The 26,204-nt window shown below is 38.6% G+C and overlaps 1 protein-coding gene across 2 annotated transcripts in view; it reads right to left on the bottom strand.

The window, feature by feature from the left end:
* LOC144994278 (lipopolysaccharide-responsive and beige-like anchor protein) overlaps window positions 1–26,204 on the bottom strand; it is a 171,285-nt gene that overhangs the window by 66,694 nt on the left and 78,387 nt on the right. For both annotated transcript variants that reach the window (XM_078951454.1, XM_078951459.1), the window contains exons 36-37: window positions 15,618–15,784; window positions 3,069–3,193 (exon numbers count right to left, since the gene is read on the bottom strand). In XM_078951454.1, coding sequence (XP_078807580.1) covers window positions 3,069–3,193; window positions 15,618–15,784 — 292 coding nt within the window. The remainder of the gene's footprint in view (window positions 1–3,068; window positions 3,194–15,617; window positions 15,785–26,204) is intronic.

Raw genomic sequence — 26,204 nt, 5'->3', positions numbered from 1 at the left:
AAAGAAAAAAAGAAAATTAAATCTCGTCCTGGAAAATATGCAGCTCACTGATATTTAGAACGGCTTTCCTGCAATTAAGCCTCCCTTGAGGATTCTTGAGTTAGCAGCACTGAAATTACTACCAGCTCTACTAATATGTACCACATGCCATTGTGTTTCCACACAGCAAGTGGACAGGGGACTTCGTTAGAGGAGCCAAGAAAAGATGCAATCAATAACACAATTTCTCTTATCAATGTTAGGATAACAAAAGGACATGTCTAAAAATTAGATTTGACTGAAGGTGATATGTGGATGTGAGTGATGGGAAACGTTCAAGCTGCTCTAGTGGACAGATAGTCTTGATATCTGCGGATTTGTTTGTGCATTTGCACACATTTGTGTGCATGAATACAAAAAAATCTGAACTTGTAGTTCATGTTAAAAGTGCAAATATTTACCTGGATTCATATGGAAAATGTGAGACACTACATGAAAACTATTTAAAATATCACTTCAAATTAAAAGAACAAAAAAATGTTTTTAAATTTAATTGCATTTATAGATTGTAACGATTTTTTTGAATTTAGAAAGACATTTGATAAGAATTTAAAATAACGTAGCCTATAACAAAGAGTAACTAAACCTTTACACTTTTGCATAAACTTTCTTCCCAACTAAACTATTTCCCAACTTCCACAGCTCAAAACATGCATGGTCACAGCAATTAAATTGTCAGAATTAACTAATTTGTTTTTAACGGGAGCCCGGTGTGGTCATGAGGCGAGTATTGATTACCAGAACAGAGACATTAGTCTTCAGGTATTTACTCTGCCACCTCAGGTACACGGGCCCCATAGCAGACCAAATCAATCCCCAGAAAAGATGGTTCTTTCCAGCCATAAATACATGGCAGCCTTCTCACATATACTGGCAGCTGCACACTCTCCAGTGGAAATCATCTTGGCACAGTATGAATGATAATAGCTGTCTTAATGTTTAACTCACCAATGCACATTTTTGAAGGTTGAAGGAAAAAAAACATCAAATTAAAAATAGAAGTCACATTATGGAAGTATTCATATTCAAAACCAGCTAATTGTATAATCACTTGAACAGCGCCGCCATTAGCAGGCAGCAAATGAGGGAGGAATCAGGCTTGATCTCATTCTAAATATTTTCTTAGAGAGTGAGACTGCATTTTGGCTCACTGCATCTGATGAATATAATTACAGCCAGATATGACCTTTGTACTCCGTTTGAAAACGCAGTCTTGAGTTGCACTTCCATAACAAATGCAGGGGTGGACTAAAACAAGACGAAAGGTTAAGTCAGAAAATGGATGCCGTCAGGCTTCAACGTCAAGAAGTTATTTTAATGATATATTCTTGGAGTTTAGCAGTGTGCTTCTGCGAAGTACCCCTTGCCGCAACTGTCCCAAAAGGCTATTTTTGCACAGATTTGACTTTAAAACCAAGTTTTGTTTGCAGGAATTTGTCTTCTGGCACTGGTGAATAAACACAGCACATCTGCAGAAATTATGCTGGGAAAAAAAGAACTAAACAAGGGTGCAAACACCCACTCCCAGGATCTTTAGATGCAGTTCCGTCTGAGGAAAAAAAAAATTAGAGATATGTTGAATCCCTGTCTTGACGGAGTTAAAAAGGAGGAAAAAGTTGTGGAATTGACATGGAGAGTAAAACGTAGCGGCTTGCAGCAGAACAGCAGCAGCTGGGTTCTGGCCCGACTGCACAGCTGCTTCCCCACTGAAGCCATTACCGCAGACCTTAGTCTCCCAGGATCGCCAGAACTTATTGCTTTTAGAACATATTCTTATTGGCTCTCGTCACACCTGCCATCCGTCTTCTGGAAAGATGACACTTAAAGGCAGGTCTGCAGGTGACACACTGAGGACATACTTGGTGATCGAAAAGTCTTTGTAGGGGGGGCAAAGCAACTGATTTTCTAGTTAATGTTGGCCCAGCATGAATGTAGAACCTGGTGTTTTGCAGAGCAAAACATCAGATTTAATTTGGGAAAGGAATGGGAACAGCAACTCAAGTTCCAAGCTGGATATCCTCCTGACAACCAGCAATACAAACTTGTTCTCTGTAGAGATAATTTCTAAACCTGAATATCTCCCAACCTCTGCATACTACTAAAGCCATTCAATTTATTATCTACAGAGGACATTGAGGGCTTCTTAATATACCAAATAAGAAAGGGTGGGACTCTGGGAAATGTAGTTTTTGGTAGATTTAAATAAACCTTTTTCTCTGGTAGTCTGGTAGATACATAAAACAAAGTTGCTTGATCAAATTACGAAATTCTAACTAAGAAATATAATTGTATCCCTTTTCTTATTGACGTTTTTTTAGATATACATTTTCTAGACGACAAAAGAATGCACCTTGACTGATGATTTTTAATGTTGAGTGTGAGACCTAAAGTACTCAAATGTCTACATCTGGCATTTTTTTTGTTTTTTAAAAGAATAAGTCCTAAAATAGTCAATTTTGTGTCAGTGAAATTTGTTTGGCTCTACAACAGTCAAGAAATGTACATTTTGATTCACAAAGCATTCTCCTAAAACATCATACTTCTGACATGTCTTGATTTTTTTAAACTGAGAGGATACTGATATCTGCAAAACAATATTTTTTATTTATTTATTTGTCTTTACATGCTATGACAAATAAAACGGATCCATTCAACCCCAACTTGAATAAAAGACAGATTACATTCTTTTAAGTCAAACTTAAAAACCTAAAAATACAGAAAAATAAGTGTTTCTACATCCCACCAATAACAGATGCTGTTGTGCATTTTTGGGAAAAAAGAACAATTTCATTTGATGCAACGCAGTTTTTAGACTGATAATCCAAAAGAAACTGGCGAGCTCTTGAAGTTTTGCCCACAGAGTAAAAATTCCTCAGCAATTCAAATCTGGGTGTGATTTTATTGTGTGTTGTGGTGTAATAAACCTTTTATGGCAACAGGAGGACTAATTTTTATTGGCTTGTGCCTGGTGAAAGTGTTCGGACGAAGTGGCGTACAAAGAAAGACGGGGGGGGGGGGGGGGGACTTACCGTGTTCGGCTGCCGCTTTGAGCGTGGCTTCTGAGTGACTGGATCCGAAAGGGTTCCTGATAAAGCGACGTCGCCGCCTTAAATCGTCCTCCCAGTAGTCCAGGCGCCAGAACTCCCTCGGCCGGCTGCAACGAGACAGAAGTAGCACATGTGTTAGCAATTACAGAGCAGCATGGTACAGCGGCCCAGCTTTAGCACTTGGTCTGAGCAAGCGTACATAAAGCCTACATTGTTTTTGGATTTTTTTTTTTTTTTTTCATGTAACCCTCAGGTTCCCTCTACAAATATGTCCACCTTTATATGAGCTTATACCCCATTGTACCCCTGCTCCAGACAATAACTTGATCTCCATCTCCGAGGTGAAGGTGCCCCCCCTTCCCCTCTTGTTTTTGAATAGAGTATATGAGCACCATCACAACCAAGTGAGCACATGATACTGATCATTTCCCATGCAGTATTGTGGCACGTGCTTCCATTCTAGGCTCATTTCAATCCCAGCAGGATCGCTGTTGTCAGGATTCATGGCTAGCAGGATAAGGAGAAGGCCATTACAAAACACAGAGGAGGGTGTGGATAGCATTACCAATATTAATCAATGTCATTTCCCTCTATTTTTCTTTCCAGTTCACATGTCCTTCTGCTAGAGCTGGTCAGAAAATCCATCTGTTCCTACAGGAAAGAAAAGGGTGACCTGTGCACCTGTCTAATGAACACACACCTGGGTTTAACGCGCCAATTTATACAATTAATCGGAAAAACTTTTTACTTGTATTTTCAATTGTTTTTTGTAAATCAGCAATTGATTTTTTCCCCCTCTCTAGATAGATTAGAAATGTCCTCTCAAGGGGGAGGTTGCAGACAGCATTAAAATTATTTACAAAAACCAAATGCTGACTTACTCCAAATGTGTTTTACCTAAACAAAAGTGTAGGTTTAGCCATTTCTTTTTAAAAGAAATGAAAACTCTAAGACCTGCTGTTTGTAGAATTACTTGGAGTAGATGCATTTCACACTTATTGCACTGTCACAATTTTAGGGACAGAAAAAGCTAAATTAATTCATTTAAATTTGTGTTTCACCGTGAACCTTTTGAAGAACCACTCCAATTATCTTTGGAATTATTTTAAGAGTGTTTCAGGTCGTACTTTAATATTATGCCGTTTTTAGTCAAAACCCCCAAAAAACTTGTATTGTTTTCTGGACATATTTTCTGCAGAGCGGCAGTAGCTCATTAGAAATTCACCTTGGAGTTGCGAGCGGGGCCATATGCCCAGAGCAACCCCCCCCCTCCCCTCCTCAATGGGGAGGGGAAGGGGGGGTGTCCCACCAAGCATAATTTCTATGTCACAAATGAGCTCTTTTTCAAGCTAAATTTTTTCATCTGCTTCTGATTCACAGTCTTGCATAAAGAAATACTCAAGTGCAATTTTCAGCTTAATTTCTTTATACATGTCCTCCATCATCAGAAGAATGGCAGAAGAACATGATAAAAACAGAAAAAACCCAGTTTTTATCAGAGTGGGTCTTTAATGGTGCAACTGAAATGCTCTTTAAAACTGAAGTTAAAGTATACAATAGTTTCCAAATACTGTAAAACGATCAAGAAAAAGGAGTTCAAATCATTCTCAGCCCAAATTAGAAAGCAGGAGCTTTCTTCTCACTTGGCTACAAATAGAGAACTGCCACATCCTGCTGTAATCTAACGAACGCCACCAGCCGAGGACTCCACACAAATCTTCAGTTTAGCAACAACGATCACTTGGGGGCCTCTTCATATGGATAGAAACTAAGCACACTTTCCAAGGGGGTCTTTTAAAAATCTACCTAAGCCTTTGACCAAAGAGTACAGTCAACCACTACTAATTGTGAAGAATTTAACCTGAGGTGCTTAAGAGGCTGGCTCATGAGTGACACCGGAGTATGAAGAATGCAAGTCAGAAAGCCCAAAAGGACAAAGCTGAAGAGGGCCAGATTTCTCTCTGGTGACAAAAAAACTGAGCCATGTTTCCATGCGATAGTCCGAGTGCACGCTAGCCACTTCATCATCCTGCCTGCAGCTGCATTCATCTATGAAAATGATTATCAAGGTTGGACCAGGCGCACGGCTCAGGATCATCTCGTGGAGAGCAGGGATCTGTCCAACTCGCACAATACGCCTCAATCCATCAGGAGGGGTACCGTCTCCGCCATAATTAGTCACAGCATGGGTGGGCCCAACTCTGCCAGTCATATTCATCCTGCGCACCGTGAACGGACAACAGCGGACCCCTAATGATGGTGTGCTCCTACGGCTGAAAAGATACCTGGTCATCAATCCCAGATGAGAATGCTGCCATAACGAGAAGGGAGATGTGCGGCGCTCTGCAACCCCCAGTACAGCACGCAGATTGTGTTTCCACAAAAGATAATAAATTATTCAGATCTCATCCATCCTCCCAGGACATTTCCGGCTAAATTTACTGAAGCATCATTCTTCAAAACAACAACAATTAAAATAACAAAAGAGCCAGTGTTGGGTTATGGCTCCGACCAGCAACTCTGAGTAATTAGTAATTAGTTTGCTCATAAAAGGTGTTTGGAAGGCTGGTTGATGAGCTCAAGGTGAACATTAATGAAAGGGTTGAGACTTTGATGTTCGTTAACCAAAAAGCCATGCCTCAATCTGAATGGGCCCCCATTCTCCACTGACTTTCTTGCGTAAAAATGAAAGGTCAGCAAATTATTCCATCATAAGAACAATGGGGAAAAAAATGTTAGGCTAAGAAAACTTTGAAATGTTTAAAAAAGTTTTATATTAATGGCTAAACCTTTAGTCTGCTGCATAGATGAAAAAAAAAAAGAGATTTAACCCGTAAAGGCAGCATGTCGCTAATTTCCAACCCATCATTTAATCCAGGACTCCACTTTTTTTTTTTTTTAAGCATCAAGTTGAAATGAAAAAAAACCCAGAATATTTCTTTATACGATTGGAAATGAGGTCTGGCATGAAGGGATGAATCAGCAAGGCGCCAATAACAAACTGCATAGTCTCAGTGAAGACACCCTCAATAGGCAAAGTGGAATATTTCTGTTATTTATCCTGATCATTTTAGTCTTTTAACACTCAAACTAGATTCTATTTTTATTTGATTCATTTTAATACCGATTCAAATGTCTAGCTTAGACTTTCAAAACAAATTTTGCTCGGTAAAAAAAGTGATAGTTTTCAAAGATGAATGGTTAATTATCAAACAAAATTTGCACTAAGAAAATTAAAGGTTTCGTTAAAATACAAGTAGAAATGCAGATTGTTTTCACTGAGTCTTAAAATACATAAGATTAATGTGAAATATGAGCATTTAAAAGAATGCATTTTGAATTCTATACCATCTTTATGACAAGACCTTCAAAATATTTTACTTCTTTTAATTTGCATCCATTTTACGTATTTTTATTCTTTTCTACATGGGTTCATTTGCTCAACCAGAGGAGGCAGTTATTTTTCCACGAAAACACAACAGAATCAATGCAAACCTTTTTTATGCCTTCTACCTTTTAATTATTTATATAAAAGTAATCGTGCCTCAAGTCCAAACCTTAATTATGATGGCACATTTGCCTTAGCGTCAGCATCGTCCCCTGGAAAGGTCAAATACTAGAAATCCTTGGGAAGCCTGACAGAACGCCTTATGCAGAGACATATGCATCAGAATGCAGAAATTATTTACGGAGCTGGAGCTGATACTACAATCTCAAATCAGGAGACATTTCCACCATCCTTCAGATTATGTCATTTAAATTTCAACCCTGTAAAAAAAACATTAGTTTTGGATGTGTTTACACATCTGCGGTGTCTGATAGCACAGAACTATAACATGACCTTTATTATAGTAAGCAGGACATGCTGAGCAGATATACATTCATATATCACCACAACCACCTTCTCTTTGGCACAAACAGGCATCGGTAACCTTTCGGCTAAATTAATTTGGGTACAATCGTCGAGGCTCAAGCACATGCAGGAGATTTTCCACCTTTGCCTGTTTTGTATATTGATGCCAGTTCATTCTGGCAGTTTTGAAATTGCTTAACATTCCTGCTACCCGCAGGATCGTTGAGCTTGGATTTGCATAAACCATGTGTTTTGAAGAAACCGGAGAGCAGGAGGAGATTGAGGATTTGTCATGTTGAGGAGCGCTTGTTGGAGTGCTAGCTCTTTGTCAAGTGGTGGCAGCGATGGATTTGATGGGATCTCCCGGCTCAAATTAAAATGAAACGGCACCAAATACCACCCTGGTGATATTGTACAGCCTGATTAAGTCGTGCAGAAGTGATTTTCTTCCTGTGCATTAATGGCTATTTTTACTAAACCAATGAGGTGTTTAGGAGACAATCTACATGTGTTAATTCACCTCCGCCAACATCATTTACAAGATTTAACAGAGGTGATGGTGGGGTCACAGGAATGGAAATGTTTTCATTTTGTTCCCTTATATGACAGCTGACACTTAGTTTACTCATCCTTACTATTAATCACAACATTAAATTGTTTTTAAGCTTATATCTAATAGGTATACAACATATGATGCTAAACATGCATCAAATAAAAGAAAATTTAAAAAAGAAAAAATGTAAACTTGAGCATATTCTATAGCAATTTAGTACTGATAACATTGCTAAAACGCCAATGTGTTCAAATATAATTATATATGGAAAGTTGACTTCCAACCAATTTATTTATCCAACATCTTTCAAAGAAAAAAAAAAAGAGATAAGATCTCAAAGATCAGAGTACTCCCATGAGTGGTTGCCAAAAGACAGCAGACTCACAGAATGCAGTGCAGGCAAATAAAATCATGCAAATCAAGGCCTAATTATCACCAGCTTAGCATGAGGCCTCCAATTAGCAACAATTAGACTCCGTGTTAATTTATCAACAAAACCCCTGTAATTACACTCAATTAAATCACATTCACTGCAAGGAAAAACAAAAAGCACAATCATTTCCAGTCAAATTAAACATTTTTTTGTATTTTTTCTTTAAATACATAAAAATACAGCGTTATCTAAACATCAAAGTGTACACAGTCAACCTTGGACTGTGACAACACTAAAATGGCACCATCTGTATTTTTGATGAAGAGTCACATTTTTTCCTTGAATTTGACAATGTGCATTTAAGGCAATTAATCACCACTGTGGGCAAGTTAATGAGGGCATCCAGTGGACTGGAGTTGCATAATTCTGTCATTACTGGCTCATTGTCATAATCACCCGACCTCCAGCTTTCAGAGCTGATCTTGAACACTATGACAAATCTGAACATGTATAGCAGCACACTACACTACTCAGCCTCCCCAAAGAAAAACACAGCGGAGATCAAAAAAAAAACAAAACAGTTGCCTTGCAACTTAAATCCAACAAATTAAACAGAAGAAATGTTAAAAAATAATCTGATTTTGAAAACAGCACATACTTTATTTTTTTATATCTAAACTAGTAAAATCCATTTTACCTTAATATTGGTTGCACTTGATGTGGTTTTTATTTTCTTTGTGGGTTTCCTTTAGTTTTTTCAAATTTATCCTCTAGTTTGTATTTTTTTAATTTCCCTCATATTTATGCTTTTCTATCCTCTGAGTAAAGTCCACACTAAAGGTTGTTTAAAACTTGAATGACAGTAAAATAACCTAAAAGCATAAATTTTACCTCATTCTCCCTCATTTTTAATAAAAAAATGTTTTTGGTGTTTTTAACATGTTTTGTAGCATTTTTCTGATGGACATATATGATAAAATTAAGCTTAAGATTGTACTTCTGATCCTTTTATTCAATTTGCTGTGAATCAGGAGCAGACGAAAAAAGCTTTAAAAAAAAAGCTTGTATTTGCTACATGGAAAAAACGCTTCTGCTCCATAGTCTGATGCATCCACTGGTAGACGACAACAACCATGTACGTCTTTTTTGTTTTAATGTCTGAGCAGACATCTGGCTCGGTTGAATAGCTTTGATTTTGCTTGCCACTTTTGTTGCATTGGTATCGTCATTTGGGGGGGGGGGTTGTGAAGGGCTGCTCAACAATGCGGAGGGGTGGGTGGGGTTGCTCCTAGTCGACAGTATTGTCCATAACTTGGAGGTAAATTTCTAATAAACTACTGCCGCTCTGCAGAAACCATGTCCTAGAAAACGACAGGTTTTTTGATATTATATGCATTGCTGAACTAGACCCCAACACACAAAGGTGAAACATAAAATAGATCTACAGCAAGAATCCAAGTTGAGCAGCTACGAGTAAAGAATGTTCCTCAGCCTTCATGAAGCTTCTCTCTTTTATAGCACTGGTGTTTTATAAGCTCCTCTTCTTGCTTTAGTTGCAGAGGAAAGTGCTTGATGCTAAAGATAAGGGGATTTTTTTCATCCTTTTTGGTAAATGTTGAATGTAACAAAATAAATGACCTGCTGGCTCCATGTTGTAATTACAGTGGCTGGAAGCTTACCAATCTATCAAGAGGAAGAAGGGGGGTGGCTGACATGCTGCAAAGGGGTTAGTCAAAGGAGATAGCCTCTGACTAACTACTGGCCCTGGACAATCGATACTCAGCAGATATTGCATCCAGGCAGAAAGGGAAAAAAAAATAGCCCTAAAAACTTCCCAAATGGCTTTTCATTCGGTTATTGATCAGGCCCCTTTTATCGTGACCTTACTCCACTGAGGCCATATACTTCCTTAAGGGTATATGAAAGGCATAAATCTGATAGTTGCTATAGAATGCCGTCTTGCTGTGAGCACTGAGGTGAAGAGGCACCGCGGTGTAATTGGTCTTTCTGGGATGACGGCTTCCCTCCATACTTCTCGGCTAGCATTCCATTACATTTCTAAGCCGCTGTAAGACAGGAAATAGTGGACACAGAGGGGGGTCGAGGAACTGGACATGTAAATAGATCAGAGTACACGGAGAAATTTCTAGTTTGGTTGATTTAGTGTGTGTGTGTCTATATATCTATATATCTATATATCTATATCTATCTATCTATCTATATATATATATATATATCTATATATAGATATATAGTACATATACTTTTTGTTGACACTTTAAGCGCGCCAACAGAAGCTATTTGTTGAATCTCCATCTATGCTTCTGCATTTAACCATGCTAACATATAGACATCATCAGCTTTTAATATGTTTCGCTGTGACACTTTGTTACTATTCCTTGCAGGCCCAGCCACTGTACTGTATATACAGTCCAAGTAAATGTTATCATTAGGGCTATATTCTAATTCATATCCATGAGCCAGGCTGCAAGGTAGGGCCTTTGTAGCATGCCATCATGTGAACGTACGTCATTCAAAGTCGGACGTTCTCCCTTGAGGTTTCAGGAACATCCTTTTTGTCGGAGTTGTGAGAGTTCTGTCGTGGACACGGGCCCTGGCGAATGACTAACAAAGAGGACGGTGTTCCTTTAAAGCCGTTTAAGGAGTTGGAGACGTCCTTGTAACAGAAAAGGGAGGCTGGCCTACACGGAAAGGACCCTAACGGAGGCTTGTATTGTATCACTGTATATTTACATTGCATGTTTAGCAGTGCATCAAGGCAGATGGATGATCACAACTCGGGTCGTGGCTAATTGGATTTGAAGTAGTCAGGGTCTTGGAGTGAAGAAAACAGGCATCTCCTGAGACAGGAGCTGCAGACTACTGCGGCTGTCAGCGCTCAGCACATCGGGTCACGGCCGTGTTTAGACTGCAGCTTAGCAAACCAAAGCAGTTTTTTAAACATTAAGAGTGACAAGCAAAACGCAAATGTAGTATTTTTGGGAAGGAAGCTAATTTGATATTCAGGAAAATAAATAAGTGTGAAAGTATTGCAATGCAAACACTTTTGAATCTAGTCCTAAGGAAAGGCAAATTAGACTTTAAAAGAAAAAAATTGGACACAGCCACAGTTTAGCTTAACTCGACCACTCGGCGTATAACTACCACCAGAGGAAACGATGTCATGCCAAAAGTGCGAAAGCCTTTCCCAATCCCCGTCTCAACTCAAGTTTTTTCAGTTACACATATTGCTCTCACTCCGTGCCTTTCTTCTACTGATCATCATCTCCTCTCAGCCTTCCTGCCTCTTTCGTGTCATGCATTTCCGCGGGTCTGTGTATTCTAAACTGTTATGCTCTTGTTTCCTATGGTTATAATCTTCATTGACGTGCTAGAGTCCCATTTCCTTTTTCAGTCGTGCATCCACAGCAAAGGAGCAGCTGTAATGTACAGGGTGTCCATAAAACACACGCGAGGTGGTGCAGACGCTGTGCAGGCCTCGGCTCTGAAAAATGCATTACGTTCACCATTATGGTACATAATGGTGATTTAGGTTTGGAATGAAAGCATTCAGGTGGTAATAAATCAGCCTGCTTTGCCTTCTCATGCAATAATGTATATTTATTTACATAAATTCAATGTAGCATGACAAGAACATTTATATTCTGAATATGACAACAGAACTTTATTTTTGAAGAAAACATAACTTTGGTTCAGTAAAAGTGTAGAGCTCAAGGTAAAGGTCAGTATTACTCCTTGCTGAATATTTAAACAAAAAGATGATACGAAAATGATGCAAAAACTCTAAATAAAAACAGTTAAACTTAGATAAAAGTCTTGAGAAGACTCAAAGTTTGAAATACCGTTTTTAAAAATCTAAAGCATTTGGTTTTCAAGCCTTTTTGTCCTAAAAAGTTAGTTATTTTGTGATTTCTGAAGAAAAACATCAAATTCTTCCAGCCTATACATAAAGCAGGACACGTCTTCTAGAGAGGATTTCAAAGGGGAAAAAACAAAAACAATGCATTTCAAACCACTAGTTCTGTAGATTAGATGGACAAAAGAGCATGGATCTCAAACAGAACCATGAAGAGCCAATCCAGTCAACATGCGCTGTGTTACTTGTTTAAGCTAGAAATCCAGGACAAGGTTTTAGCGGGCATTAATGCCACATTATTAGGTCCTTGTCATTAGAGTCAAACTGAAGCGTGACAAGTATTCTAATTATAAGCAGCTGCTGCCAGGCAGACGAGCCAAAAGGGACTTTTAAGCCTTTTGTAAATTAAACTAAAAACACAAAATGTGGCAAAGATGTGAATTTTTTTCTTTAAAGTCCCACTCCAATCTGATGATCTTTTATAAATTAAGATTTTATGATTAAGATTAATTGTAAAAGCGTTCGCAGTGGTCTTTTAAATATGATTATGCTGTTCTTAGCCAAAAAAAAAAAAAAAAAAAAACAGTGTCGTTTCTAGTACATAGGTCCTGCAGAGCGGCAGGAGTTCACCTCTGAGTTGTGGGCAGGACTATTAGCATGGAGCAACCAGTTACCCCTTCCTCATCCCCATCCCAGTCGTGGAGATGAGCAGGGAGCTTGTGGCCCGCCCAGCATATTTTTTGACTGCACAAAAAAGCTCTTTTCAAACTAAATTTGTCTCTCCTCCTGAATCACAACTTAACTAAAGAAATACTTAAAGATATAATTTTCAGCTTAATTTTGTTAATATATATATATATATATATATATATATATATATATATATATATATATTTAATTTAGAAAAAAATAATATAGGTCAAAAGGTTGATTTCTGGTGCAGTCAGAGAGCAAAATAAGATACAATAGTTAAAACATTTATGCAGTGTTAGCATAAAGTACAATTACCTTTATTTTGTGTTTATTTTATTTTTCAACCAAAACCAATTCATGATGCCAATTTACTCTGCATCACGTGATTTTTTAAAATAAATAGAATAATCAATGTTTTCATGCGATAAGAATGTATGAGGAAACAGAATAGAATAAAGAGCTCCTTATAATATTTCTTGCACGAGTAGTTTGACCAAATTTCTAATGGATAAGAAAAAAAAAGAAAATGTTTTTGGGAAAAATTTGAAGCCTTTCTCTGGCTTCCCTTCCCTTAAGAACGCACTAGTGAAATGACGTAGCACAAGATAAAACAGTAATGCTAATATCAATAGTTTGTCCATTACAGGTCAGCTAACTGTCCAGTGGAACAGTTACAAAGCTGTTGGATTTCGATCTCACACGGCCGATCAATACAGAGGCATACTGTTTCAATTTTGCGCCCATTGATTTTCTCTATAACACTCCAACCCCAAAGCATTCGTCTTTCTGAAGGAAGGAAGATTTGATTTACTGGAGAAAAATTGGAGTGCACATCGCAAAGATTTTTTGTCGCACGAGAGTGTGACACGCCAAAAGATGGATGTCCCTTGGCCGGGGAGCCTCTTGCCTAAGGGTGTCCATTAGAGCAGCACTGCTGCAGAAAATGAGCTGCTTATATGAGGAAGGAGAAGCTGAGACGGAGGGGAGGGGGGGAGCAAGCTGGTGCTTAAGGTGTTCCTGTTTCAGAGTTCCTCGAGGAGAGGCTTGTTGGAGCGATCCGGAAAGGAAAAATAAATAAAAGCTTGCTTCTACACTTGAATAATGTTGGCATTTGTGCCGAGACTGATTCGTTGGTCGACTAAAACGGCTATAGTGAAAAAAATAGTCAACATTTTTGCGTCACACTTTCACTTTTTCTTATTCAATTCCCTACTTTCTACATCCAGAGTGAAATTCCATGGTACATTAGTCAGGCTAATACAATGCAATAAAAAGTAGGTATGAGAGGAGAGGAGAAGGAGAGTCTGTCTCTCGAGAGGATGTGCCGCGTCCTCCATCATATGCCCTCATTTTCCCTCTGTCTGTCAACTTTGTCCAGGCGTCATATACATGTGATGATTCCTGACCCAAATAAACACTGCAGCTGGCTCAATGCTCCACGGACCCCCGACTACAATGACGGGGGGAAAAAAGCAAAATAGGGAAGAAAAGAAAAAAAGATAGCTGCCAGTAGTTTCATCCGTGGTCATTTCACCAGATGTTCTTTTACCTTTTTGTTCTCCAAATGCAAGGTCTCAAGGTACTAGGACAAAAAAATATATAGTAACAGGTAGTCACTTTCAGTGGGGCTGTGCATCCGTCTATGTCTTGATAATAGGTGACAAAAAAAGATAGAGACCATTGTATGGTTGAAGGAATCCCTTTCCTTCACTCAGAAGAACAGGAAAAGCACAGTGAAACAAAAAGGTGTGAAGTAAAAGAAGAAAACAAGACAAAAAAAAAAGCAAAACCAAAATTGCGTGTTGCTACTTAAACAGGGAGAGAACCGCTGTTAGGATAGATGAAGCTGGGAACAGAGGAGGAAATCACCTAACACCTTTTTTTTTTGGGTCTCTAGTGGCCAGAGCTGCTGTAAGCTGGATATTAAGACACAAATTGCATTCAAGCAGGTCAGGGGGTGTCAAAAGATATTAGATGCCTGCCGTGAGAAAACAACAACTCCCATCAGCTCTGAAGAAAATAATATTTTCATTTTCGGATTCTTTATTGAATGGAAACATTGGGGAATAGGTTGTTATAGAGTGTGAGCCAGCAGGCTCTGCTTTTACGATGCTGCAAAAAAAAAGAGGTAATCGTGCCACTATCTTTGTGTTCCTGGACTGTGGTTTCACACCTGGAAATTGGATTTCCACTTTTTTTTCATGCATGTAAAATATTCTTAAGGCCTGCAGGTACACAGGTGAAAATGAACAGTTTTTCTTTGGTCTTTTCAGGGATTTGCAGCACCAGATGTTTCTCCTGTTCTTGCATATCATGGGCTGTGGTGCGCGCCTGCGCCACCTGACCTTCACAGTAATTGACCAAAAATATTGATGTAATGGCACAAGACTGATTGTGATTTATTAAAAAGACTGCTGCCCTCCAAGGCTCCGTGCCAATGGCTCCCTGCACCTATCGGCAGCCATTAGGAAAACCATCAATAGCAGAGCAGCATAAAGGGCCGGTAATGGGGTCCTCTTCTAAGCCAGCGCTAGTAAAGCACAATATCCATAGTAAATGGCATTGCCTTGTGTGAGTACACATTGACAAACGGAGAGAAGGAAATGGAAGGCGGAAACTGCATCAAAAAAGAAGAAAATAGTCCAAATATCCCCGCATATGAGAAACAAAAATAGAGGCACAACAAAAGCAGCTGCAGAACCAAAAGCAAAACCAGCCTTCCTTGGGAGTCTCTGGAGAGTTAGCTCAGCTTAACAAGTGTGAGCCAGCAGCAGTCTCTCCAGCTCAGCATTACACACTACCTGCACAAGCAGCAATCATTAGGGAATAGCTACATTGGATTCTGCTGCCCATTTGGCAAAACAAACACGCAGGATAAGGTTCCCTCTGTTCTTAATGGGAGCCTAGCTTGTTCGAATGGCTTTCATCTTTCTCCCAGGTCAATACATCATTCAACCCACAGCTGACATTTTCACCTTTGAGCATGTAATTTCATCACAGTTATGAGTACTGAGGGATGGGGAAGATAATGATGAGATTAAAGTCATTACAATGACTTGGATGCATTTTGAGGTGAAAGAATGAATGGGGAAAAAACAATGGGAACTTTGATTTTTTTTGTTTTGTTTGTTTTATAAACAACATTTAAAGCTTTTTTTTTTAAATATAAAATATAGCTTTACCTTATGGAAGAGTTTCCCCAGGCTCCATGTTTGTCAGTCAGTATGTTTACTATCTTCTGGATGAGCTGCGTTCCTGTCATATGGTCTCTGTACTTGGCTGCTCGGATCAAGTGGTCGCACATTTTCTCCTCGTCTCGCTTCTCGGCTGCATACTGAGCACATTGAGACTGGAGGAAGAAAACAACAACAGATCTATTACACGTGCTGGACATGAGGGCATCCTGGCAGAGTTTACTCAACTGTTCCCCAAAGGTGTTTCAGAAATGTACTATACAACCAGTTAAAACAGTAGAAGGGAACACAATGCACAACAGTATGTCACATATTTGAACCTCAGTCCGAGTAGAGGCCAGGAAAAAAGCATGGGTTCGCTCACGTCCTTATGTCATGTTGATTAATCACAGTGGACGTATGTTTTTTAATGCCCCCCGGCACACCAACTCACACGATACCTTCAAGACGCAGGGGGGACATTTTTCTCTGTCAGAATTTGTTATCAGAAGGGGTCTTTGAACTGTGCAGCCATGCTGAAACTGCAACACCTTATAGAAATAACACTTATAATTTGAAACTGTTTTCATTTCAAATATTTACTTCACAATCAATTTAGGTTCCAGTCATGGCTTCATCTCGGGTATGTTTTGGAGTGACAAACCTACACAACATCAACTTTCTTTTTTTTTTTTTAAAAAAAAGAGATAAAAGCATGCTTTTTGAAATCCTATTTTAAAAACTAATTTGGCAATCTGAAAAAATTTTCCCCAAGAAAAGGCAGCACAAAGTCACCTGACTTTATTTTAGTCAATACTAAAGCACCACTAATCATTCTCATCTAATTAATTTATCCTTAGTCTAACAGTGGTACAGTAACTTTAAACCCAAAAGCATACCGAACAGATAACACACTCTCTCAAAGTTACTAGTAAATCGCTTCATTATGGGCCTGCCTCTCCAATTTAAAAAACAACATTTCATATCTGACGGAAAATCAATAGGTATAAATTGCATTACAGAGGGTCTTCTGCTGGCTGTGTGGCCTTAATTATCAATCTATGTCTCTTTAGATGGCCTGAAAGTGAGCTTTGACCTTCTGGTATGACAACCCAGAAAAAAAAAGAAGAATAGTGGAAAAAAAGATATTTTAGTAAGTCAAATTTTTCTCTTAAAGAGGGCAAACAACAGGTTTGTGTGTTAATGCAGAATACAGATGCATTGGTCATGATTAGCTGAGGTAAAGTTGCAGATAAATAGAATACAGTAAAATAATTATTAGGTCTGAAGCATATTCACCTGGGGCAAAAAGGAAGTAAATGCTGAAAGAAATTCTCGATTGCTACCCCCTCAAAATGCAAAATGATGCAGATTGGTTTACTGCTTTAGAAGACAGCAAGTAGCAGGCCACTACCGACTCCATTTCCATCTGTGTCTGCCCGAGACATGTGAAGTCTGTAGGACTAATCAACAGTGCTGGGTTCAAACTCATAACCATAAACAAACACTTCATCACCTGTGCGTTGGGCCTGCCCAAACACCCAAAGCCTCCATGCTGTAATGGGCTTTTCTTATATCCAAAGCCAAAGTCGACTAGAGGAGAAAAAGCCAAATTCATTGACTCCCCCCAAAAATAACAACCAGAAAAGCTGAACATATAAGTACTAGCATTAAAACACAAAGCTGCGCTTGCTTTTAAGTGGAAAAGACAAGTCAGCATTAATACCAAAGAGGGTTAGCGGGTGTCACTAATGTGAAGTCTGGAAATAGGCTTTTCTAATATGAAGGACCTAAGTTACTATAAAAAGTTAGCAAGTTTTGAGATTCGTGCAGATAAGCACTGCAGAAAAAAAAACAGTCTTTTTAAATGGTTCTGATACTTCAGAGTGACAACAAATAATGGTGTCTCCATCTTCCAAGTTGAAACAGCAGTCTAAGGCAGTACAATGGTAGACTGTGGATGTTTGCTTCCTAAAGAGCAAACAGAGCAGCGGGACCGCTATAACTTGCGATGGTGTAATCATGGGCAGTGCCTTCCATTACACGGTCTGGCTGACAGGGTCGGGCAGCGTGGATGCCGGCCGTGCTAGATGAGACAGCTCGGTGGAGACAAAAGGATAATGGCTGGCATTAATCGAGTCAATTACACAGAGTCTTGTCTCCCACAGTTCGTCAACAGTTGAAATAAATAATGGTGCGCTGGAGGGCGCAGGGCAAAATGTGCTGCTGGTAAGTTGTTTTTGATCAATATCACAGAGGAAGCAACACTAAAATTCAAATACTTTTTAGATATGAAACAATGTTGATTTTTAATATCTAAAATTAAAAAATAAGTTAAAGCTGCGAGCGCCGTTGATTAGCCGCAGGTATAAGCCCCCCCGCGGCACCCTTTCTACTCTCCCTACACGTCCCCCACTCTTCCCCTTTTCCCCTGCCACCCTGCTTAGAGCAGCCCGTGACAAATTCATGAGTAAAACGCTTTTTTCAAAATGGCGCCTTATTCTGTTGGGTTTACCTCCATAGCAACAATTTTGTTTTGATCAGCTGGGGGTGACAAGTCAGTAATTTGTAGAAGAATTGGCAAAAGTAAATTTTTAGATTTCCTTGGCCTCTTCACAAGGTTCAAAGGTCAATGTTTCCGTGTCCAAAAACCATTTTCACAGAGTACTAGGTGCATGGAATTTCTGGTGAGTTTTTGAATATGTGGCAGGGGAGACATTTTTGGTGCAGTAAGAAAGACAAATAGCTAAAAGAATATGGTCCTTGTAGTCCAGAGGACCAGTGGTGTGGTGAATGCTGAATTTGTCATTATACGATGTGTTGGTTACTCCCCCGTCTCTCCCTCTGTGGGTTGAGAGGGTTAACCAGCATAATAGACCATAGAATGAAGACTCATTACAAGAGATCAGCTCTATGTTTAACAATTACAGTGACAGAGAAAGGCCTAATGGTGTTGCCTTGTTGCAGCGAGCCTTCAGCTCAGCTCTTGACAAAACCACAGTCTCGGGCTTCTGTCAGGGCACACAAGGCAGAAACAAAACCAGGAGATATTAAGGCACTTGATTTGCAATCTCTTGACATTGGTGGCACATCAGGGCTACAAGCTCTCCGAGGCTGGGCTCTCGCTCGACGAGAACCTCCAATTTCTACCATCAGTCGACAAGCACTCCCCGAGGGTTTCATTTACAAACGGACAGAGGAGCTCTCCAGACATCGCCTTGTCCTTGTCTGGTTTCAAAGAATGCAAATACACAACAAATAAATTCCTCCTGGAACGCGATGGAGGTCTTGGGAGACGAGAAGGAAATGAGAAGGGAGAGTGGGGGGTGGCAAAACAAAAGTGGATTTTGAATCAGTCCACCAATTGGTTTCACAAGATGCTCTCGCACTTGATCTCTTGCCCCCAAGTTTTCAAATTGCAACATAAAATGTCACCAAGGGAATTCAGACAATAGGTTAGGCATGGAACGAGTGAAAGGAAGAGGAGGGAGAGAAAAATGAGGGCTTAAAAGTACAATGGCGAACAAAAGTCATCAAATGACAATGGCTGACAGCCACTTCAATTCTGGAATGATGCTCCTGTCATGCAGTGCTCCCAAGTATTGATTTTTTTTTTCTCTTCTTCGAGAGCCAAAGGAAAAAAATTATCTAATCTAGTTGAAATAGATCCCTGCTGCTGGCAACAGCTCGACACCAGTGACTATCAAGGTTAACACAGGTGTGCACTTTTCAAAGCATCTCCCTTGTCTTCCTCCTCTGCTCTTCTGTTGCTGATATTTAATGGACTGGTCACCATGCACACCTGGCAGCCTCTCCATCTTTGATAGCAGCAAACCTCTCATTTCTGCAAAACAGCATTCTCCTCCCAACATTTGTCTGCACTGTTGTCAGCTTTTGGACGACTCCTCTTGTTCAGCTTCAAGGTCATGCCACTTGAAAAATCACAAGAGTTAAACCCTTATCTATACATGATATATAGTTAAATGAAAGAAGGAAATGACAGGATAAAAATATATTTCCCCACAAATCAGCTTCACAGAGCTCAGGAAAAAAAAGAAATTTATTAAAAATAGAAACGTAAAGGTCATAGTTACTGACTATAATAAAAAAGAAAAGGGCGATCCATTGACAAAATTCCATGTTGGTCTTGTATAGAAATGAACAAAACCTACATAAAAAATATATTCATCCAGTGAACTAAACGGACTAATGTGATCCAAAACAAAGGTAGTTATGAAATAAAGTTTTATCTCTAGGTTTATTGGGCAACGATAATGATGGAAACAGGGAAGAAGGTACCTGGGGATCTCATTATGATGACGAGACAGCAAGACTGGGACTACTACTCTCCAAGTACACTCCATCGTCCACAATTATTCCTACCTACTATTGTCTTACGACCAATACAGGAAAAGAAAAGTATTAAAGTAACTTGATAACAATTCCTACTGTTACATATATTTAGTATTACATTTATTGTAGTTCATGTTCCTCCAATAAGGGAAAATTCTCATTTATCCTTATACCTCCAAACCCAAAAGCCGCCACAATGCAATTCTAAAAAAGACATCAAAGTTACGTTTTTTTCCCTTTTTTCTCTCCTGTGCTCTTGACAATAGATTTGCCTATAATGGGATGTTTGGCCATTCAGAAATGCTGACATATTACATTACAGTTGCGACAAGTACATGACAGCAAGCTACAGTTGGTGACAGCTATCAGTCTGAGTGTTGGCATCAGTAGAATATGGTGAAAATAGCTTCTGGGTGTTGTGGTTTTCTAGGTCTCTAGTGTGTTTGAAAAACCTCTGTTCAACAAATCTGTGCTTGGTTGATATCCAACATCTTGGTTTTGACAGCGGGTATAAAACATGTCATTTATGGTGGTTTTGATTTTTAACTGTTCTGAATAAAAAGATAAAGGTTTCATAAGGAGATTGATTTATAGGCAAAAAAACAAGAATGTTTAGGGTATGAAAAGCTTCATAGAGCTTGAAACAATAAATTTTCTAGCACCTTTTTACATAAATACCACAAAAAACAATCCCAAAGCTACAAGACACTAAAATAATCAAAAGCCATTTCCATTGGGGGAAATATATTGGAACAGTGGTGTTGCTGAGTATATACACAAAAAAATTCCCGCAGTTGAAACATTGACATATATATACTCATTTTAGAAGACTTTTAGAAATCTCTTTCAAATCTGTGATGTTAGTAAGGTTTCCATCAGCAATAAATTATTTCAAGTATTCTTCGTTGGATTAATATTGACAAAGTCCTAGAAAATGATAAACTTGGGATAAAAGTACAAACAGTTTGATGAATGTAATACATCAGACAAAAACCTGCCCAAAACATACCACTACATGCCCAAATAAAGCCATACTATAATACTAACAAAGGCCCAAATAAACTGCAAATAGACTTATACCTTGAATGCAAGAAAGAAAAGCAGATACCATGGTAATACTAATAGCTAGGCCTGCACAATATACCGCAAATTTATCGTTATCGCGAAATCAAGCTGTGAAAAATGCATACCGCAAAAGACGGCAAAAATCACAATAAATGATTACCTTAAATGTGCTAAAACAAACTCATGGCAGCTTGAAATATTGAACAAATGAAATAAATCCCTTTATGCATTTAACCAATCAGAAGGACCTGTTTACGTTTTTGATCAATCAGATGAGCCCTTTTATGTTTGATGTTTGCCTCCTACGTCGACAAGAGTCATTTGGAGTGTAATTTTTAAACTGTTGCAGTGAAATGGAAATGATTTTTTTTTTTTTTTTTCTATTTGTTTATATACCGCAATTGATATCGTTATCGCAATATTAATTACCAATATCGCATATCGCGAGTTTTCCTCATATCGTGCAGCCCTACTAATAGCCCATAACAATTGTAATACCATGAGCTCATACATTGATGCTACAATGTGCTAAAAAAAACCATAGCATTATACTGCTACGAGCCCATACCATGATACTACTCATGCTGGAGAAACCCGTATCAAGATAATTCCTGTAAATTTTAAAGAATTTTATATACATGTTCTTTAGATAAAATGATATTTTTCTTTTAGCTCTTAAGTAAACTATTGTTAGATGTTCTCTCGTTAAACAGCTAAATTTTAGTTTATCGATCAAGATACAATTAGAGGAAATCTCTTTCAAAACCTTTAACTCAGTAAACATTCATATCTAGATTTTATTTGTCCCCCTCTGCTCTGATGCCTTGTGATGAGCATAGAGGGCTTTGATTGCATACTGTAATGAGTTTCTGCTCCGTGTTAATATCATTAACACAGTGAGAAGCCCAGCTCATTTTACAAGCCAGCAGCATGCAGTAATTAGGTGCTATCGTTTGGCTTTCAAAGGGTTTCCCAAATGGTTCAATTTAATTACTCCGTAAAACAGGAAAAGATTAATCAAAGGAACGTATAAAAAAGCACAGACTGAGCAGAGAGTAAAGGTAAGATGAAATAAAAATGAACATAGGCCTCGTTTAGTCTTCCGTATCTGAACTTTCTTATCTGCCCCTGTGCCCCTGAGTCCACCACATTTCATCCCTAATGAACAGGCCCATAAAGCGAAGCAGTTCGATTTCTCCCTCATCCTTTCTATCTCTTGGGCTTGGTGTCTTTTCTGCTTCTACAGAAGCTATCAGTCTATCATTTGCTGTGTAAGGCAACAACATCCGATCTGCAGATCTCCTTCACATTAAGGATCCTATTAGATAGAGAATCCTAAAAGGTAATTGAATTTCCCCCTGGTTATCTTCATCTCTGCTTCACCCTAAGCCCACTGTAATAACTTACTCTCAGGGCCAAAGATAACTCAATTCTGTCCCACAGAGGGCCGGAGAGTGTGCAAGTGAGAAAGAGAGACGCAGAGAGAAGGGAAAAGCATATGTTATGTCTCAGAGGAAACGCGGTATCTAAATCAAAAAGCCCCTCGATCATCACCTTCAAGGAAATATAATCTGACAAGAAAAAGACAAACCTGTTTTTATGTTTTAAATTATTCTCGTTTTGAGAGCTCTAGTTGAAGTTTCTTAGTTGACTAAAAATAAAGTCTTTTCAGAACCGCGATTAGCATATTAGGCTCTAGCAGATAATCTTGTATCACAATGACACGCCAAATGAAATATCAAAAAAGACCGTCTTTGGGTTTATTTCTTGCAAAAACAGTAACAGACCTGGTGTCGTGTGCAACACATTACAGAGAAACAATGCTTTAGAACTGGGACAAAGCTGAAAATGATTTCAAAATCTCCCACCCCCACCCTCCAGGGGGATGTCTCACTGGCGTGTTATTTTTATTGTGGCAGTGCAAAATGAAAGTGTTGGCTCCAGTAGGCTCTCACAGAGCTTGTATGAAGGCAAAAAAAAAGAAAATAAAAAAATCAATACAGCAATATCAGAGCAAGACTTATCAGGGGCTCACTTCTTCTCAGAGGTCACAGAGGAGCAACTGCATTTAAGTGGTAAATTCAATTGTGAAACATAGTTTAGGACAAGCTGGGCTGGGTATCTGATAATGGAGCCTTGGAAATGTAGCTGAAGCTTAAAGTTAACGTCCAAAAACACAAGCATAACAAAAGGATTTTAGCGAGGAACTGCTGTACCTAAAAAAAATGACGTAAAACTATTTTCTTATTTTCACAGGATTATATTCAAAATATTTGTAATATGTAGCTATATTTTAATCCATAGCCTTAATATGTAATAAAAAAAACGGCATAATTGATAATTAAACATGAAATAATGGTAGTCTTTCACTAAACTCTGATTTCTACAGGTACATTTGGGGTCTCATTATGATGGTGGTTGTGTTATGGTATGGGGAATATTTTTATTGTAGCACACAATAAAAAGTCATGGTCTATCCCATTGCTGTTGCAGAACACCCCCATCCATTTATACCTCAAGTCACCTATTCTTATTGATTTATTTTTAATAGTGGTATAACTACCATAGTTGCGAAGCTAAATTTATGTTAACTACGAGTTTGGCCGAATCCGAATTCTTCACCTACCCCTCCGGCTTCTCCCCATCCCTCCATTTGGCATTTAGCGGGATAGGGGGGTCCGAAGTCGTTTTTTGAGGGTAATCCTCGCTGTGCCGCGGAGGAGAAACTCATTTCTTCATGTTGGTGTGCTCCGAAGCACAGAAGTTTACAAGTAAATGCATGTATTGACTTTTTTTGTTTGAGCACGACTTTTTAAAGTTATAAAACCGATGTAATGCATTTTCCCAGCGCTGCATGGCAGCTACTCGCTAATGTGGACGATTGGCGACTATTGACGATGTCAGCAAATGGGAGTGATGTCCGAATTAGAAGACACCATTTTTGTATAACTCTCCGTTTGGCGGGCTAAATGTAGGGTTAGGGAGAAGCCATAGGGGAAGAATTTGGATTTGGCCTTACTTGTACTACAATGTCACCTATGGTCAACACTTTTTTTTTTTTTAAGCATAAAATCTCTCGGGGGTAGTTTCCTTGTTGAATCTGGGCAACAAAGACATAAGGCAGTTCTATAAGTAATAGAGGGTCCAATCGCGGTACTTTAGAAGACAGTAAGTAGCAGGCCACATGTAGCAGGGCAAGATTTCCCCTTTGAAGGATTCATTGAGGGCAAAATCTCAGAAAAATCTAAAACACTAAATATTAGTAAATGACTAACAGTATACAAATGGCTACAAAAAGAAAATCTTGACAATACAATAAAACTAGATTATTTATTTTATAAAACGGCTCCAAAGATTTCTGCTTTTAATCAATTGTGTATCCTTAAAAATAATTCTGTCATGACTAAAACGGCTTAAGCCACTGTTGTTTTTTTGCATTATTAATATATATAAATCTGAGCCTAACTATTGCTTACTTTTTTGTAGTGCAGCTTGACAGTGCCACCTATCTGCCACTGTAGTGATCGTGTATTCAAAAATTTAAAAAAGTTATCAATAGACTTTTGAAAAACATTTTTCCTTTCTTTCCGTTTTCTAGGTTAGTCTCAGGTTCCGTTCTGTTTTTGCACTCAGCATGAGAGCAGTGGAGAAACTACTCATCTCCACAAAGTCCATAGGATCAAAGAGCTCTACTCTGAAATGTGAGCAAAATCTTCTCTTAGATGAGTTATTTATGAACCGTTGAGTTGGAAACTACGATTTGGAGACGGCACTGCTTTTCTAAGGCAGAGCCCTGCAGCCCAAGGTTCTGACTGATAAATTTACTAATGATCTGTCCTCTTGCTCACTAAAAATACATTCAGAACCTGTTCAAAAGGTTACTTTCACCCGAGGAGGTCCGCTCAGAACAATAAATCAAGGTAGTAACTGGAGAGTCCAATCCTAAAAAGACTCCCAAGTGTTATAGTTGGGACCAAAGAGAATATTAAAAAATAACTAATATGAGCAAAGGAAAGAGAATTTAAACAAAAGGCAAATAATGTAAAACAACTCAATGATTAGACTGCTTTCTGTATTTAATGTAAATTAATATTCATGCTTTACTTAATAGAATCATGTGATATCCTCTATAGTTTTCATAAGCATTAAACAAAATAGATATAAAGTTCACATTTAATAGAAATAAAGGTTTTAAAAAGGAAAATTTAAAGGACAGAATTTACAACAATATGCATTTTAAAAGTAAGGCGTGTACTCGTTCAAATGACTGAATGACAGAGAGCTGGAGCTAATAGAGTGAGAAGAACTGAACAGGGGTTATGATTGGGTCAAAACAGAGCAGGGGCACTAGGGGCTGTCATGAACATTCACAAGTCAGTTTGCATTTCCTTCAGTGTAAAGAAACGCACTCAAATGTTTTTACATGTGCCTCGTCATGTCAGATGAACTCAGATAATACTGTTCACCTTTTTCTCCAGTGAGAACAAAACAGAAATTACAATAAGTTTTTGCCAGTAGATTTATCTTGTATTTCAGCATTTACATGTTGATCAACGAAATCACAAAATTACATCAAGAGCTGACAGTTGAACAACAGTACTAAAGACTTACTCTGATGAAAACTGTTTTTTGTGTTTTTAACACGTGCCATTTTTCTGACGATAAAAGACATATATTGAAGCTTGAAATTGCATTTATGAATATTTTTTTATTCAAATTGTTGTGACACAGGAGCAGACGAAAAACTGCTATTGGAAAAAAATTTCATTTGAGACGTAGAAAATACACTGGGCGGGCCAAAAGTTCTCTGGAACTCTCCATTCGGATGAATCCCCTTGCAAACAAATGGATTCATGTTTGTCTTTGTTTTTCTCGTCTGAGCTGGTATCTGGCTCAAAACTGTACGGCTGGATAGCTCCAATACTGCTCGCAATTTTTGTTGCAATGGTAATAATAAATTGGGGGGGTGAGGGGCTGTAAGGTTATGGGAGAGTGTAAGCAGAGAGCTCTCAGATAAGGGTGACAGAAGGGTGGGACGGGGTTGCTCTGCACCAACAGTCAACAACCGCCCACAACTAATAGGCAAATTTCTAATGAACTAAAAACAGCATAACCAAATTTAAAAGGCCACTGGGAACTCTTTTGGAATAGATCAAAAGACCATTTGAGTAGGGCATT

This window comes from Oryzias latipes, chromosome 1 (genome assembly GCF_053564925.1).
Source record: "Oryzias latipes strain Hd-rR chromosome 1, Olatipes_Hd-rR_3.1".
Lineage (NCBI taxonomy): Eukaryota > Metazoa > Chordata > Actinopteri > Beloniformes > Adrianichthyidae > Oryzias > Oryzias latipes.
The sequence above is the reverse complement of the archived record's forward strand: the minus strand, read 5'-3'. Positions and strand labels throughout refer to the sequence as shown.